The sequence below is a fragment of the Hemitrygon akajei genome, unplaced genomic scaffold (genome assembly GCF_048418815.1).
Source record: "Hemitrygon akajei unplaced genomic scaffold, sHemAka1.3 Scf000057, whole genome shotgun sequence".
NCBI lineage: Eukaryota > Metazoa > Chordata > Chondrichthyes > Myliobatiformes > Dasyatidae > Hemitrygon > Hemitrygon akajei.
In genome coordinates this window covers 5,871,790-5,887,890 of record NW_027331943.1, presented here as the reverse complement: position 1 = coordinate 5,887,890, position 16,101 = coordinate 5,871,790, and the positions used below count along the sequence as shown (strand labels likewise).

At 45.2% G+C, this 16,101-nt stretch overlaps 2 protein-coding genes and 1 long non-coding RNA gene across 3 annotated transcripts in view; 2 read left to right on the top strand and 1 right to left on the bottom strand.

The window, feature by feature from the left end:
• LOC140721496 (uncharacterized) overlaps nucleotides 1–16,101 on the top strand; it is a 1,502,390-nt gene that overhangs the window by 120,949 nt on the left and 1,365,340 nt on the right. The gene's annotated exons all lie outside the window — the stretch shown is intronic.
• LOC140721492 (uncharacterized) overlaps nucleotides 1–16,101 on the bottom strand; it is a 692,273-nt gene that overhangs the window by 22,371 nt on the left and 653,801 nt on the right. The gene's annotated exons all lie outside the window — the stretch shown is intronic.
• The window catches only part of LOC140721517 (NACHT, LRR and PYD domains-containing protein 3-like), a 47,344-nt gene continuing 33,220 nt past the window's right edge, over nucleotides 1,978–16,101 (top strand). The window contains exons 1-3 of the mRNA XM_073036332.1: nucleotides 1,978–1,987; nucleotides 5,331–5,566; nucleotides 8,028–8,192. Of these exons, the coding sequence (XP_072892433.1) occupies nucleotides 1,978–1,987; nucleotides 5,331–5,566; nucleotides 8,028–8,192 (411 nt within the window). The remainder of the gene's footprint in view (nucleotides 1,988–5,330; nucleotides 5,567–8,027; nucleotides 8,193–16,101) is intronic.

Genomic DNA, 16,101 nt, shown 5'->3' with positions numbered 1-16,101 from the left:
CAATGTCCAATGTCAAAACTAATTACATACAGTACTTAACTTGTCGGCCCTTACGTGGAATCGGGGTGTTCTGTGGTAACCACTTGAAGACGATATTCCTGTGACTGTCACCTGGTGATATTTCTAAGTGGATTTCGGAACTAATCGACGGATAAGATCTTCGGCGACTGTTATTTCGTTTACCCAGCGTGGAATGTGTGTGGAATTCTTCGTAATTGCCTTCTCTCTACATGTTCGTGTGGATTTACAAATCTCTCCTCTCTCTCACTTATTCCGTGGATTACTGAACTTTTCCACTTTACCATCTGAAGACTTTAAGCATTGTTTCCCAAGCTTGATAGTTTGGGAGCTAAATATACGCATTACACTGTTAACTTCTTTTTATTTCCTTTAATCTTTTATATTTGGAGTAGATACTGTTACGAACCCCGTGACGGGTCAAAGAACCAGCAGAAATAGAAAACACCGTGGAGTCTGGTATTGCTATAAACTAATGCTATTTATTAGTAACTACGCAATACAGCAATATAAATGCAGATATATCAAACAGGTTAGCAATGATTATATGTGTGTGTGTGTGTGTGTGTGTGTGTGTGTGTGTGTGTGTGTGTGTGTGTGTGTGTGTGTGTGTGTGTGTGTGTGTATGTGTGTGTGTGTGTGTGTGTGTGTGTGTGTGTGTGTGTGTGTGTGTGTGTGTGTGGAAATAGGAAAGCCAAGCTTCTTCACGCCTCGGGGTGAATGGATACCGTCTTACGGTGATGCGTGAAGTTCAGTTCAGTTCGTGGGATTGAGTCGAGTAGTGATGGAGAGAGAGAGAGGGAGAGGTTTGAGTCTTCAGGTAAGCTGACGCCGTCGATAGTCCCGTCGTCCTCCGAAATCCTTTGGAAGTCACCGACTGTGACCACTACAAACGGGACCGTTCTTCTGTGGTGGAGTTAATAACCCAGGCGAGGGATGGGCACACGAATAACTCCCCACCAGTCACAGCCTTTTCACACTGCGAGAGCCACTGATCGATGCTCCTGATCGATCTTCCAAAGTCCACCTTTTTCTGTGGACACAACAAAGCTCATTCAGTGTCCAAAACCATGTGTCTGGAGGTCTATCAGCGGACCTCCTACTTATCTCACCGTGCTGAGCCCCAGCTGTCCATCAAACAGTTCCTCCCTTCTCTCTCTGTAAGAACACAGAAGCTGACAGTGTCCTTGTAAAAGTGTAAAGAAGCTTGCAGAGAAACCATAACTCTCTCTCTCTCGCGCTCTCTCTCTCTCTCTCTCTCTCTCTCTCTCTCTCCTCTCTCTCTCTCTCTCTCTCTCTCTCTCTCTCTCTCTCTCTCTCTCTCTCTCTCTCCCTCCCCCCCCACCTCTCCCTCTCTCCAACAAGGTGTTCGGTGTTGAACAACAACTCCTTCTCTCTTTTCAAAAACACAGTTCATAGGGGTAATTCAGGACCCCGTTACAATACTAATAAAGATAGTGGTTTTGACATCGAAACCAGACTCCGTTAGTGATCTATTGCTGCTGGTACGTAACAATTGCAACAACCCAGCTGTCTGAGGCACAGTCCTTTAAAATTGGTGAAAATGAACCAAAACGTTGAAAAGAGCAGGGAAGAAGGAGTTTAACCATCTTCGTCCGGAGCCCTGAAGAACGTCACAACCACAGTGAGCTCATCGTCTTATTCAGCCTGGAGAAAATCATGCAGGGAATTCATGCAGGTGTATAAGATGATGAGAGGCATTGGTCGTATGGATAGCCAGAGGCTTTTTCCCAGGGCTGAAACGGCTAACACGAGGGGGAATAGGTTTAAGCTGCTTGGAAGTAGGTACAGAGGAGATGTCAGAGCTAAGATTTTTAAGCAAAGAGTGGTGGGTGTGTGGGATGCACTGGCAGCGACGGTGGTAGAGGCGGATACAATAGGGTCTTTTAAGAGACTCTCAGATAGGTACATGGAGCTTAGGAAAATTAGGGGGCTATTATGCGGCAGGGTAATTCTAAGCAGTTTCTAGAGTAAGTTACATGATTGGCACAACATTGTGGACCAAAGCGTCTGTAATGTGTTGTAGATTTCTATGATTCTATGAAATTCAAGGGAAATCTGTTATGAGTGATGAACAGATCTGATGGACAATGGGGTGCAGAGTTAACCATCCTCCCCCCCCCCCCGAGAAACACGAACTATTACTGTTGCTATGCTGACCATGAGAAAGAGACGAAAAACAGGCAAGAACATTTGCTACAGATAAGAGAGGGGAGAGAGACTGTTGATTTACTGTATTATGACTTCTGCAAGGGTTATTTATCTTCTACTATTTTGCTCATAAACATTCCTCAGTGGACTGAAGGAGTGGCCTGATTTGATGGACACAGTCATTCAGGATTGATGGATAGCTGAGTCCCCGTTAGTAGGGATAAAAGACAGGTCTGGAGAGGCACCCTTCAGACACGCCAGTGGACACTGATTGAGTGCCGGGACCCACAAGAAAGGTGGGGGGCTTCGAAGACCGAACCAGAAAGTCGGTCATTAAGGCTATCAGTGTAAAAGCAGGGCCGGAGGTGGTTTGTGTGCGTGTCCACTCATGCCAGAGTGATGAATCCACCACAGAAGAACGGTCTGGCTGAAGGACAGAGGGGTCATAACTGAATGACGACAACGGTACGACGGATTAAGAAAGCAAAGGAAGGTTTGGCTGCTGTAGCTGTTACATCTCGCTCGCTCTCTCTCTCTCTTTCTCTCCAATGATTATTGTAATCATTACAATAATCAATACAACAACCATAACTACATTAGCACTCATGAACTGAACTGAACTTTATATTTTTCTATGACAATTCATTTAACCCTAGACTTCGATAGAGCTTGTTTATTATTGCTTATTATTATTCCTACACTTTTAGGTTTATTACTGCTAACTTGTTTTATATGTATATTTGCATTATTGAAATGGTTTTGCTTATTTTTATTAATAAACACCTTTAGTTTGGTACCACCAGACTCCAACGGATTCTTCTTTCTCTGCTGTTTAAACACCCAGTTACGGGGTACGTAACAAATCTCCTATCCCATAGAGTGGTGACTAGTTGCAACATGTCATCTCAGGGAGAGCAAGAGGGGAACGTCAGGGATATATTTTCATATACTGATATGGAACAGAAATATGGGCAGGGACAAGATGGGCCGAGTGGCCTCTCCAGTGAGACGCGGAATTTGATACAGAAGTGATTTATATATCACGGCTCCACAATATTAAATGCCAGTCTAGTTTAATGCTAACATCAGCAGAACAGACTCCTCCAATGCTCAGTGACCAGGGTTCAGTCCTGGGTGCGATGAGCAGCCGCAAGAACTGCAGAATCTGACTGTAACAGTCCCTCATGAACCTGCAGCTGCCTTCAGTCACCGTGATGGTTAAACATTTAACACGGAGCTGATTTGAACTTCCTCCCTGATGTGAAGTTGCTGGTGTTGCAGCAGCTGGGATGATTGAGTAAAACTCTTTGCTCACTCCGGACAGAAATGTGGCCTCTATTTATTGTGAACTCACCGGAGCATCACAAGGTGGGTTAACTGAATGAGTCTCTTCGCACACACGGATCATGCCACAATGTATTTTATATATCGTTAATGACATAAAACACATTTATAGATTGTTACTGACAGAGCATCGTATAACTTGTGTTCCGTGTGTTATCTGAATGTACTTGCCTGTGATGCTGCCACAGTCAGTGTTTCTCTGTCCCTGTACCTTCCCGTACTTGTGCACTTGGCAATAAATTCAACAGGACCTGAGAAATCTCAGTGAGATTTGATTATTGATGATCATCTTGGCAGTTCGGCCCACCTGGACAAAAACGACACGTACGTTCGGATGCTGTTCATAGAATTCAGTTCAGCATTCAACACAATTATCCCTCAGAAACTGACTGGAAAGCTGAGCCTACTGGGCCTGAACACCTCCCTCTGCAACTGGATCCTAGACTTCCTGACTGGGAGACCTCAGTCAGTCCGGATCGGGAGCAGCATCTCCAACACCATCACACTGAGCACGGGGTCTCCCCAGGGCTGTGTGCTCAGTCCACTGCTGTTCACTCTGCTGACCCACGACTGTGCTGCAACACACAGCTCGAACCATATCATCAAGTTCGCTGAGACACGACCGTGGTGGGTCTCATCAGCAAGAACGATGAGTCAGCTTACAAAGCGGAGGTGCAGCGGCTAACGGACTGGTGCAGAGCCAACAACCTGTCTCTGAATGTGAACAAAACAAAAGAGATGGTTGTTGATTTCAGGAGGGCACGGAGTGACCACTCCTCGCTGAACATCGACGGCTCCTCAGTAGAGATCGTTAAGAGCACAAAATTTCTTGGTGTTCACGTGGCGGAGAATCTCACCTGGTCCCTCAACATCAGCTCCATAGCAAAGAAAGCCCAGCAGTGTCTCTAGTTTCTGCAAAGGCTGAGGGAAGTCCATCTCCCTGTGGCGAACTACATTTACCTGTCCAGACACGCCCCCCCCCCGCTGACTGCTCCTGTGGCTCCTCCCACTGACCGTGGCTCCTCCCACGGACCCCGGTATAAAGGCGATTGGAGACACAGCCCCGGCCTCAGTCTCCAGGATGTAGTGTGGTGGTCAATTGCTGCTTGCTCTTTCTTCCAGCCAATATAAGCCTATATCTCGCCTCATGTCTCCGCGAGTTATTGATGGTGCATCAATTCTACCCCTCCATCCTCAACACATTCTACAGGGGTTGTATTGAGAGCATCCTGAGCAGCTGCATCACTGCCTGGTTCGGAAATTGCACCATCTCCGATCGCAAGATCCTGCAGCGGATAGTGAGGTCAGCTGAGAAGATCATCGGGGTCTCTCTTCCCGCCATTACGGACATTTACACTACATGCTACATCTGCAAAGCAAACAGCATTATGAAGGAACCCACGCACCCCTCATACAATCTCTTCTCCCTCCTGCCGTCTGGGAAAGGTCTCCGAATCATTCGGGCTCTCACGACCAGACTATGTAACAGCTTCTTACACCAAGCTATCGGACTCCTCAATATCCAGAGCCTGGACTGACACCTTACTGCCCTATTGTCTTGTTTATTATTTATTGTAATGTCTGCACTGTTTTGTGCACTTTATGCAGTCCAGGGTAGGTCTGTGGTCTGGTGTAGTTTTTTTTCCCTGTGTTATTTTTTATGTGGTTCAGTCCAGTTTTTGTACTGTGTCATGTAACAAACACCATGTTCCTGAAAAACACGTTGTCTCATTTTTACTGTGTACTGTACCTGCAGTTATGGTCGAAATGACAATAAAAGTGACTTGAATCGGCAGCTTCTGAAGGTTTGGCTCCGAGGCCCCGCCCACGCTCTGATGACGCAATAAGCACTGCGCATGCTCACATTCCCGGGCTGGGCAGTGATTTTTTTCTTTGTGTTGAAGCGGGTCCGGAGCGGCGGATTGTCTACGGGATCCGGATCGGGAGAGGGTCCTCGCCCCCTCGGGCGGGGAGCCGGGGGTTTGGGGGGTCGGATCATTCTCTGCGGAGCGGGACCGACAAGATCCATGCTGTGAGTATTGAGTCCGGTCCCGACCGATGCTGGGCAGTGAGTCCCGGTAACTTCCCCGAACTCGCGGTCTCACCCCGCTTCCTGGACAAAACCTACCGGGGTCGGTCCGGATTGTGAGACCTTCACATCGAACCTGGGGATATTTTCCATGCTGTGTTGATAAAAGTTGTTCGGGGAGAAGGGTAAATGCCAAAGTTCCTGTTGCTCTATCTTTGTCATTTTACTACATAGTAGTATGTACTGTTAATTCAGTGTCTGTGATTGCTGGAGGATCATCAGTGATCGTCCTTGATCCCTTCTCCCACCCGTTCCATCTGCTTAATCCCTGCCCATCTTGTTCAACCTCTGTCCAGCCTGCATCCCACCACCTCGATGATAAATATCGACAATCTCTCGTCTACCGTTGCCTTCATTGTGAAGTATTTTGCCTCACGGAGTTATTTCTGAAATCAGTGTTTGTTACCTGATCTACCAGAGGATTTATTTAATGCAGAATGTGGAAGGATAAAGACAGTCACCACAATTTTAGTTTCAAAGTTACCAAATGGCCGCTGTGTTAATCTTTGTCAGACGGAGACTCTCAGCGTTTAAAGTTGAGTCTGTTTTTTCCTGTTTTGGTTATTTTTAGAGAGGCAATTTTCCTGTTGCCAGGAGCAGCCAGGATCTGCAGGGAGTGGAGCACAATTTTATCGCTCTCTGGTCACTTCCGCTCATTGAGAGTTAGTGGCCTCGGGAGCAGATGGAACAGACTGATAGTGGGGTGGGGAGGATGTTGTGAGCATTCACTGTGTCGACTGTATTAACCCTGTGTTGGAATGCAGAGAAAACTAATGAATGTGGGACTTAAATTTGTGCAACTTTGTTCAGGCCGCCACAAACATCTTGTAATCAGTCAATAGTTGTGCATCATTTAAAGTCAAAAGAGAAAATGCTGGAACCATTCATCAAATCGGGCAGCATCAGTTCTGATACTGAGTCTTCCACAGTTTCTCTTTCCACAGATCCAATCTGATGTACCGAGTCTCCAGCATTTAATTTCAATTTGAAATGAAAAGCCTGTTATTCCTGTTAGCCTACAGGAAATGTGACGGCCAATTGTGCTGGGCAAAATCTCATTTAACAATAAGATAATGATAAAGTGCTTTCAGTTTAGCTGCTGGAGACAACGTGAAACCTATCCCTGCCTGCTGGTGACCCACGCCCAGTTTTCCAGCCCAATATCTGCTCCAGTCAGAGGATTATCAGGTTCCCATTCTGCCACAGGTTGATGTAGGAGTGTTAGTTTTTGAACTCTGAATGACCGACACACTACAGCATGTTATCAGCAGCAAGGGTGTCCTGGGAAATTGGTGCTTGGACTGTGATCCTGGGATGTAGATCCTGGAATATGGAACTGTCAGTATTTGGGATTTGACCAGGTCAGTACTTCAGTAGATGGGGTTGGATATTATCCTTCCACAATGAATCACAAGTCTCGGGTTGCTGGACATTGGTTGTGGGGAAATCCCTGATGTGGGGACGATGAGTGAGGATTCTGGTGTCGGTAAGTGACACGTTCAGCTGTGTGACCCTATCACACGTTTTGACCCTGGTGAAATGGATCTGGGGATCGAGCTGCTCGGGCTCATGAGGTGTTGAGCGAGTGTTTATGGTCTGGTCTCAGATGTTAGTTTCTGGAGTTCCTTTGGCGGCAATGCATGCTAATCTGAGGAGAGAATGAGTTCCTATACCATCCCTCACATGGTGAAGAGGTCATTAAATGTTTGCAGCAGTAGAATTGGACCCAGAGGTTCAGTGTTCAAAGCGTGTTTGGACATTTTCCCTCACTGTCACCTGTCTGTTAGGCAATGGTCCTGGACCTGTGCTCAATGGAGTTCAGAAGGACAGTGGGAGTGGTGGTTTGCTTGTTTAAGGTAACCTACTGAATGCTGAAGAGCCTGGATACAGTGGACATGGAGAGGATGTTTCCATTAGACGGAGAGTCTGGGATCTGAGAACACAGTCTCAGAATAAAGAAGCTTCCCTTTAAAATTGAGATGAGGAGAATATCAAGTAAAGGGTGACTGATCTGTGGAATTTGTTGCCAGAGAGGGTGGATGAAGCTGTTATTGGGGTATATTTATGGCAGAGGTTAATATATTCGTGTTTGTTCCTAGTAGCTTCAGGGTTACAGGAGGAAGGCAGGAATATGGTGTTGGAATGGAATCAGCCATGGTTGAATGGTGGGGCAGACCAGATGGATCAAATCACATAATTCTGTTCCTGAATGAATGATGGCTCCTCCTTATCCCATATTGTTTTGTGACGTGTGAGGAATAAATACAGATTTGTTTACTCAGATCATTATATTTGTCTTAATGTTTAAATTTCAGTGAGTTTTATTTTTAGGAACATTGAGCAGTAATGTTTTGTTCTCCTTTGTGTTGTTAACGTGCTTTATTATTTTTCATGTTAAAGCTAGATCTGCGGTGAGAGATTTACTGGAAGAAAAGCCCACAACTGGAAGCAAACCAGAACTGAGGACGAGGAAAGATCAACAAGTGAACCAGCCCGAGGACGGAGAGCATCAACTGGAGAGAACCCTTCAGACTCAGAGTTTTCATTGATTCAGTCAGGAGAAAGTTTGGTGAGTCTCATTTACTCAAACACTGGTCCTTTAGACATTACATACCTGCACAAAGAAACGTAGGAAATAGTTAGGTTGAGACTGAATGTGCCCAGAAGTACCAGTTATTCCTCTGTCAGACCCAGTTACAATCACTTCAGCTCTGGCAATGTTCTGTCAGTATCCCAGCTCTTTAAGGTCACTCACATTCCCTCAGTATTTGCTCATTTCAAGGTCTTGAAGTGAAGTAGCTTTTCGTCACTTTTGAGTGGGGAGATGGAAACAAAGTGGAGAGTTTATACTTAATATCGTTCAAAAAAAGTAATTCTTTAAACATACCTGCTGCAAACTTGCTTGGCCTTTTCTCCTTGGAGTGATGGAGAATGAGAGGTGACCTGATAGAGGTGTGTAAAATGATGAGAGGCATTGACCATGTGGATAGCCAGAGGCTTTCTTCCCAGGGCTGAAATGACTGACATGAGGGGGTATAGTTTTAAGATGCTTGGCGGAAGGTAGAGGGGGAATGTCAGGGGAATTTTTCCACACAGAGTGGTGGGACTGTTATGCATTGCTGGCGACGGTGGTGGAGGCAGATACAACAGGGTATTTTAAGAGACTCTTAGATAGGTACATGGAGCTCAGAAAAATAGTGTTATGCAGTTGGGTAATTCTAGACAGTTTCTAGAGCAGGTTATATAGTCAGCAGAACATTGTGACCCAAAAGACCTGTAATGTGCTGTTGGTTTCTATGTTCCATGTTCAAACTTACTACCTATACCCTATATATTCCCAACCAAATGATTGATATAGATGACAAGTATAACCATGAGGAACATCACGAAGCACTGGCCTGGAGTCCAAAAAACAGCCCCTCCCCATCACCCTCTGCGTCCTGCCATTTAGCTGTTCCCAGACACTGGGGCTCTGTCACAAACACAACGTTCAGGAAGATTAGTCAGTAATTAACATGCAAAGGGAACTGTTGCTTCCTGAAAGGTCTGATCCAGTCTGATTCAATGGACCAACTCATCCCTTCTTTATGACTCAATTTTTCCTGGGACCCATCCTCCCATGTTATGCTGTGTCTGATAACCCACATCCCCTCCCTCCCTCCATCCCACTAATGGCCCCATACCCTTTCCACCATTTACCCCACACCCACACACGTAAACTGATCCACATCACCCACATCCTCCATTCCAGCTTGGGGAACCACAACTAATTGACCCCACAGTCTCGTCTTGGGAACGAAACTAAATACAGATCTGCAAGAGCAGACAGCTGGACTCTCCAGCTGTCTGGCTCGGACCCGCCCACTTCCATGGCAACTAACCATATAACATATAACATATAATATAATATAATATAATATATAACATATGACATATAACCATATAACAATTACAGCACCGAAACAGGCCATCTCGGCCCTTCTAGTCCTTGCCAAATGCCTACTCTTACCTAGTCCCACTGGCCTGCACCCAGCCCATAACCCTCCATTCCTTTCCTGTCCATATACCTATCCAATTTTACTTTAAATGACAATACCGAACCTGCCTCTACCACTTCTACTGGAAGCTCATTCCACACAGCTACCACTCTCTGAATAAAGAAATTCCCCCTCATGTTACCCTTAAACTTCTGCCCCCTAACTCTCAACTCATGTCAACTTGTTTGAATCTCCCCTACTTTCAACGGAAAAAAGCCTATCCACGTCAATTCGATCTATCCCCCTCATAATTTTAAATACCTCTATCAAGTCCCCCTCAACCTTCTATGCTCCAAACAGTAAAGACCTAACTTGTTCAGCCTTTCCCTGTAACTTAGGTGCTGAAACCCAGGTAGCATTCTAGTAAATCTTTGCTGTACTCTCTCTATTTTGTTGAAATCTTTCCTATAATTCGCTGACCAGAACTGTACACAATACTCCAAATTTGGCCTTACCAATGCCTTGTACAATTTTAACATTACATCCCAACTCCTATACTCAATGCACTGATTTATAAAGGCCTGCATACAAAAAGCTTTCTTCACCACCCTATCCACATGAGATTCCACCTTCAGCGAACTATGCACCATTATTCCTAGATCACTCTGTTCTACTGCATTCTTCAATGCCCTACCATTTACCATGTATGTCCTATTTGGATGATTCCTACCAAAATGTAGTACCTCACGCTTATCAGCATTAAACTCCATCTGCTATCATTCAGCCCACTCCTCTGACTGGCCGAAATCTCTCCGCAAGCTTTGAAAACCTACTTCCATTATCCACAACGCCACCTACATTAGTATCATCTGCATACTTACAAATCCAATTTAGCACCCCATCATCCAGATCATTAATGTCTATGACAAACAACATTTTACCCAATACAGATCCCTGAGGCACACCACTAGTCACCGGCCTCCAACCTGACAAACAGTTATCCACCACTACTCTCATGCATCTCCCATCCAGCCACTGTTGAATCCATTTTACTACTTCAATATTAATACCTAACGATTGAACCTTCCTAACTAACCTTCAGTGCGGAACCTTGCCAAAGGCCTTACAGTAGTTCATACAGACAACATCCACTGGTTTACCATGGTCAACTTTCCTCGTAACCTCTTCAAAAAATTCCATAAGAGCTGTCAAACATGACTTTCCACGCACAAATCCATGCTGACTATTCCTAATCAGACCCTGTCTATCCAGAGAATAATATATACCATCTCTAAGAATACTTTCCATTAATTTACCCACCACTGACGTCAAACTGACAGGCCTATAATTGCTAGGTTTTCTCTTAGAACCCTTCTTAAACAATGGAACCACATGTGCAATATGCCAATCCTCCGGCACCATCCCCGTTTCTAATGACATTTGAAATATTTCTGTCAGAGCCCCTGCTATTTCTACACTAACTTTCCTCAATGTCCTAGGGAATATCCTGTCAGGACCTAGAAATTTATCCACTTCTATATTCCTTAAAAGCGCCTGTAATTCCTCCTCTTTAATGGTCATAGTTTCCACAACTTCCCTACTTGTTTCCCTTACCTTACACAATTCAATATCCTTCTCCTTAGTGAATACCGAAGAAAATAAATTGTTCAAAATCTACCCCATCTCTTTCGGCTCCACACATAGCTGTCCACTCTGATTCTCTAAGGGACCAATTGTATCCCTCACTATCCTTTTGCTATTAATATAACTGTTGAAACCCTTCGGATTTATTTTCACCTTACTTGCCAAAACAACCTCGCATCTTCTTTTAGATTTTCTAATTTCTTTCTTAAAATTCTTTTTACATTCTTTATATTCCTTGAGCACCTCATTTACTCCATGCTGCCTATATTTATTGTAGATCTCCCTCTTTTTCCGAACCAAGTTTCCAATATCCCTTGAAAACCATGGTGCTCTCAAACTTTTAACCATTCCTTTCAACCTAGCAGGAACATAAAGGTACCCTCAAATTTTCACCTTTTAATGACTTCCATTTCTCTATTGCATCCTTCCCATAAAACAAATTGTCCCAATCCACTCCTTCTAAATCCTTTTGCATCTTCTCAAAGTTAGCCTTTCTTCAATCAAAAATAACCCTGGGTCCAGTCCTATCCTTCTCAATAATGATATTGAAACTAATGGTATTGTGATCACTGGACCCGAAGTGCTCCCCAATACATACATTCAACACATACTAACACTCAATTTACACAAACCCGTGATCAGCCCCCTTCCTCACCCCTCCTGAACAGGAATACTACCGACATCAGCTGGAATTGGCAATGTGCTGCGATTTGCAGGAGGTCCCTGTGGAACCTCCGGAGGTCAGAGGGACAGAACAGAGGGTTTGGCTGACCGTCATTTCACTGTGACATCCCTGAGCTCCCCAACAAATCCATCAAACTATATCTGGGGGAACTTCGCTGACTAACAAATATAGTGCATCTCAGCGATCAGCTGTTTGAATGATACACTGACTTAGAGGAAGGAGTATCTGTGGTCCACATTGTCAGAGTTTTTAGTTCACCAGGAGACGAAGACTGTAGGGATGAGAGGCCTTCTGTTAACTGATACGAATCTGTGTTTACACTGCTAGCAATTCCAGTTTACATCAGTAAAACGATTCTTTGTGAAATTATAAACAACAGGATACTGCATTGACTGATGCACCCCACAACAGACCACCCTGGAAAGTTTTCCCCAGAAGCGTTTGGGGTTTTGTGACCCAGTTTGAGAAAAGGGCCATAGTGCCCACTCCATCAACAACATGGCAACGCTGGGCTGATAGCAGGAGACTTAAACTCATACAATACAAGATTCAGTGATGAAGCCTGTTAAATTTCCTTCATTGTCCCCCTGAAATCATTAAAAACGTCCATTGAACAGCTTTTGAAACCAAGTTCTCACCCACACGTGACATCACTGTGTACCCCCACATGCCTGATGTCACGTGTGGGTTCGCCACATCGGGATGTGACGTCACGTGTACCCCCTCATGCCTGATGTCACGTGTGGGTTCCCCACACCGGGATCTGATTTCACTCTGTACCCCCTCATGCCTGATGACACGTGTGGGTTCCCCACACCTGGAGCTGACATCGTGTGCGTAGTTCCTTACGTCACACTGGCGCTGAGACGGTTGAACTTTACCAGCTGAGGTAAAAATTACCAGACCCACCCACACCACCCCACAGTCAACAGAGGAGTTACGCTCTTCCCATTGGTGTGAAGTGATGTCAATCACTGGTTGCATCCAATAGCAGAGGCAGACCAGCTGAGAAGGCGTTACCCCCACTGAATTCATTTCTTGCTCCCGCTTCGAACTTCCCGTCACAGCAGAACAAATCCCAAAGTAGATGTCCAGCTTTTTGAATTATTTCCTTTTTCCCTCCACGGGAAGTTGGGTGAGTTTGTGAAATGAGTTCTGCGGCCGAAGTATAATCTGTCACTGACAGGTAGGAGGAAACTGCTCCTTGATGCAGGCTTCTCGTGGAGTAAGTGATCTGGCAGAAAGACGTAGGTGAGGGATTTTACTGAGAGGATAAAGGTGCTGTGAGAGGGGGTGAACAGCATGGGGTCTGAGAGGATGTTTGTTCCAGCGGGGGTTCAATGAGCACGATGGGGAAGAAGCCCATTGAAAGTGGGGAAGGGACATGAGGGGCTCGTCTGTGGAAATGTCTGAGCCCGATGGCGGCAAGCAGAGATATTCTCCACTTTGGGGGGGGGGGGGTGGTGGGCAAACAATGGCAGACCGTTGACCTGCAAGTTTGGCCAATGATCTGGGCAAAGCGGAGATTGAACTGGTGTTGGGGAGTAAGGATGCACTGGTCTTGGATCTTATTGAATGACAGGATGGACTGGATGGTCTGAATGGCCTGTTCCTGTTGTCTGTGTATTTAACGAGAAGGAATAACCAGACCCTGCTCGGGTCTGCAGGATTTCCCAGTGAGTGTTGAAAGGACAAGTGCTTGGAGCCCAGTTTTTCTCAAACTGTGTCAACAATTTGGCTGAGGGACCAAATTCAACATTTCCAAGGCTGCTTTTGAAAAAAAATATTTTTATACATTGATAACGACACAAAATGTATATTTATGATTATTGACACAATATATGTATTTGTATATTGTTAATTATATAGAACTTGCATTACCATATTGATAATGACATAGAATTGTGTAATTTATGTTCCGTGTGTTATCTGAATGTACTTGACTGTGATGCTGCCACAAGTCAGTGTTTCTCTGTACCTGGATTAGAGGGCATGAGTTGTAACGAGAGGTTGGACAAACTTGTGTTGTTTTTTCAAGAGCAGCGCAGGCTGGGGTGAGACGATGGAGGTTCATAAAGCTACAAAATGTATAGATAGAGTAGATAGAGAATAACTTTTTACCCAGAGTATAAATGTCTAAATCAAGATGCATGCATTTAAAGTGAGAGGGGTAGTTTGAAAGAAGATGTGAGGGGAAAGTTTTTTTTACACCGAGTGGTGGTTTAGTGGAATGAGCTGCTTGGTGTGATGGTAGTGGCAGATACATTGGGGACTTTTAAGAGATGTTTAGATAAACATGTGGATGTGAGGGAAAATTGTGTAGGCAGAAGGGATCAGTTTAGTTGGCAATTTGATTAATTGAATAGTTTGAGCACAACATTTTGGGCCGAAGGGCCTGTTCCTGTGCTGTACTGTTCTATGTTCTGTGTCTCTTGTCGAAAGGTTTCGTGGTTACAGAGGCAAAATAAGTGAGTGAGAACAACAGGTCAACTGGAGACCAATATGGGAAATCTGAGATCTCCCACTACTATAGGACAAATTGAAATCCTGAGTGTGATTCAATGGCGATGGACTTAGATGCAGAGGGTAGGGAGGGAGGTCCAAGTTACATTGTATTTATTGGAAGAGTTATTGGTATAAGAATGAAAATCACTTTAACAATTATTTGGGTTTTGTGGAGATTGTACCTGGAATATGGTGTAAAATCCCGCTCTCCACACTAACACGGGTTATACAGACCAAAGAACAAACTGCCGGAGGAACTCAGTGGGTCGGGCAGCATCTGTGTTTGAGAAGGGACTATCAATATTTCGGGCCGAGACCCTCCCTCTGGACTGAGAGTAGATGGGAAATAGTCAGAGAAAAGAGGTGAGGGGTGGGGATGGGGCAAGAGCGGGGAAGTGAGAGGTGGATCCAGGCGAGGGGGGAGGTGGGATGGTGGAAATAGTGACAGAGGTGGGAGGTGAGTGGTTGGGGCAACACGGGGCTGCAGAAAATGGAAATTATTTCCATAGAGGATTAACAAAGAGGTAAGAGAGTATTTGTTATAGAGAGTGCAATGAAGATTCACCTGACTGATCCCTGGAGTGGTGGGGTCATCATATGAAGAAAGATCAAATGCGATAACCCTTTCATTTAGAGAATCGAGGACTGAGACGTGAACTCATTGAAATGCACAACATCATTACCGGTTGAACCAGGGATCCCAGTCTCTGAAAAAGGGGTTGGACTGTCCGGGACTGAGATGAGGGGAAATGTCTCCACTCCGAAGATGGTGAATGTTTGTAAATCCTCACCACAGAGGCGGTGAAGACTCAATGATCTCCCTCACAGAACAAAGAGGCTGGGAGATGGGTGGAGACTGAAGGGATTGAGGCAATGAGGATTGGGAAGAAATGTGGCTGAGATTGGAGAGCATCTATCATTGTCATTGGTTGAGGGTCTGAATGGCCTCCTCCTGCTGTTTCTCACTTGATGTTTCAGTGTTCCTGTCCAGTGATTCCAAAGGAATATGAATAGAAATTAGTGTTTGTAAACATAGAAGTGGTTTGAACAAAACCTGCAGGATTCCTTTTTGGGTCTGAATCGTCTGTTAGACAGTAATGGGAATCGAACCTGTATTTCTGTGACCTATGCAGTACAGGGATGGGATGTGTAAGATGCAGAGAGAGCAAAATTAAAAATGTAGCTGGTGTAAATTTGAAATGTGGAAATTTTGGCGGGTAGATCAGGCAGCGTGTGAGGAGTGAAGAGCAGAGTCACTGTTTTAAATGAGAGACCCTGCACCCATCACATGATCCTGTTTCCTGCTCCCTTTTTACCACAGATCGGCAGCATTTGCAGATTTGTTTCTGAGGCCCTGCCCCCACTCTATGACGTACGATCACACTGCGCATGCTCAGTCCCAGGATGGGCAGTGATTTTTGTGTGGATGAAAGCGGCGGATCGTCTGTGGGGCAGGGATCAGGAAAGTGACCTTGCCCCCTGGGGCGGGGAGCCAGGGGAACGATCATTCTCTGTGGGGCAAGACCAACGAGATCCTGCAGGTGAGAATTGAGGCCGGTCCTGAGCAATGTTGGGCAGTGCTTCCCGTTATTTCCCTGAACAGCCGGCTTCCACCGCTTCCCAGACAGAACATATTCTGTGGGTCCAGGTTGTGGGACCGTCACACC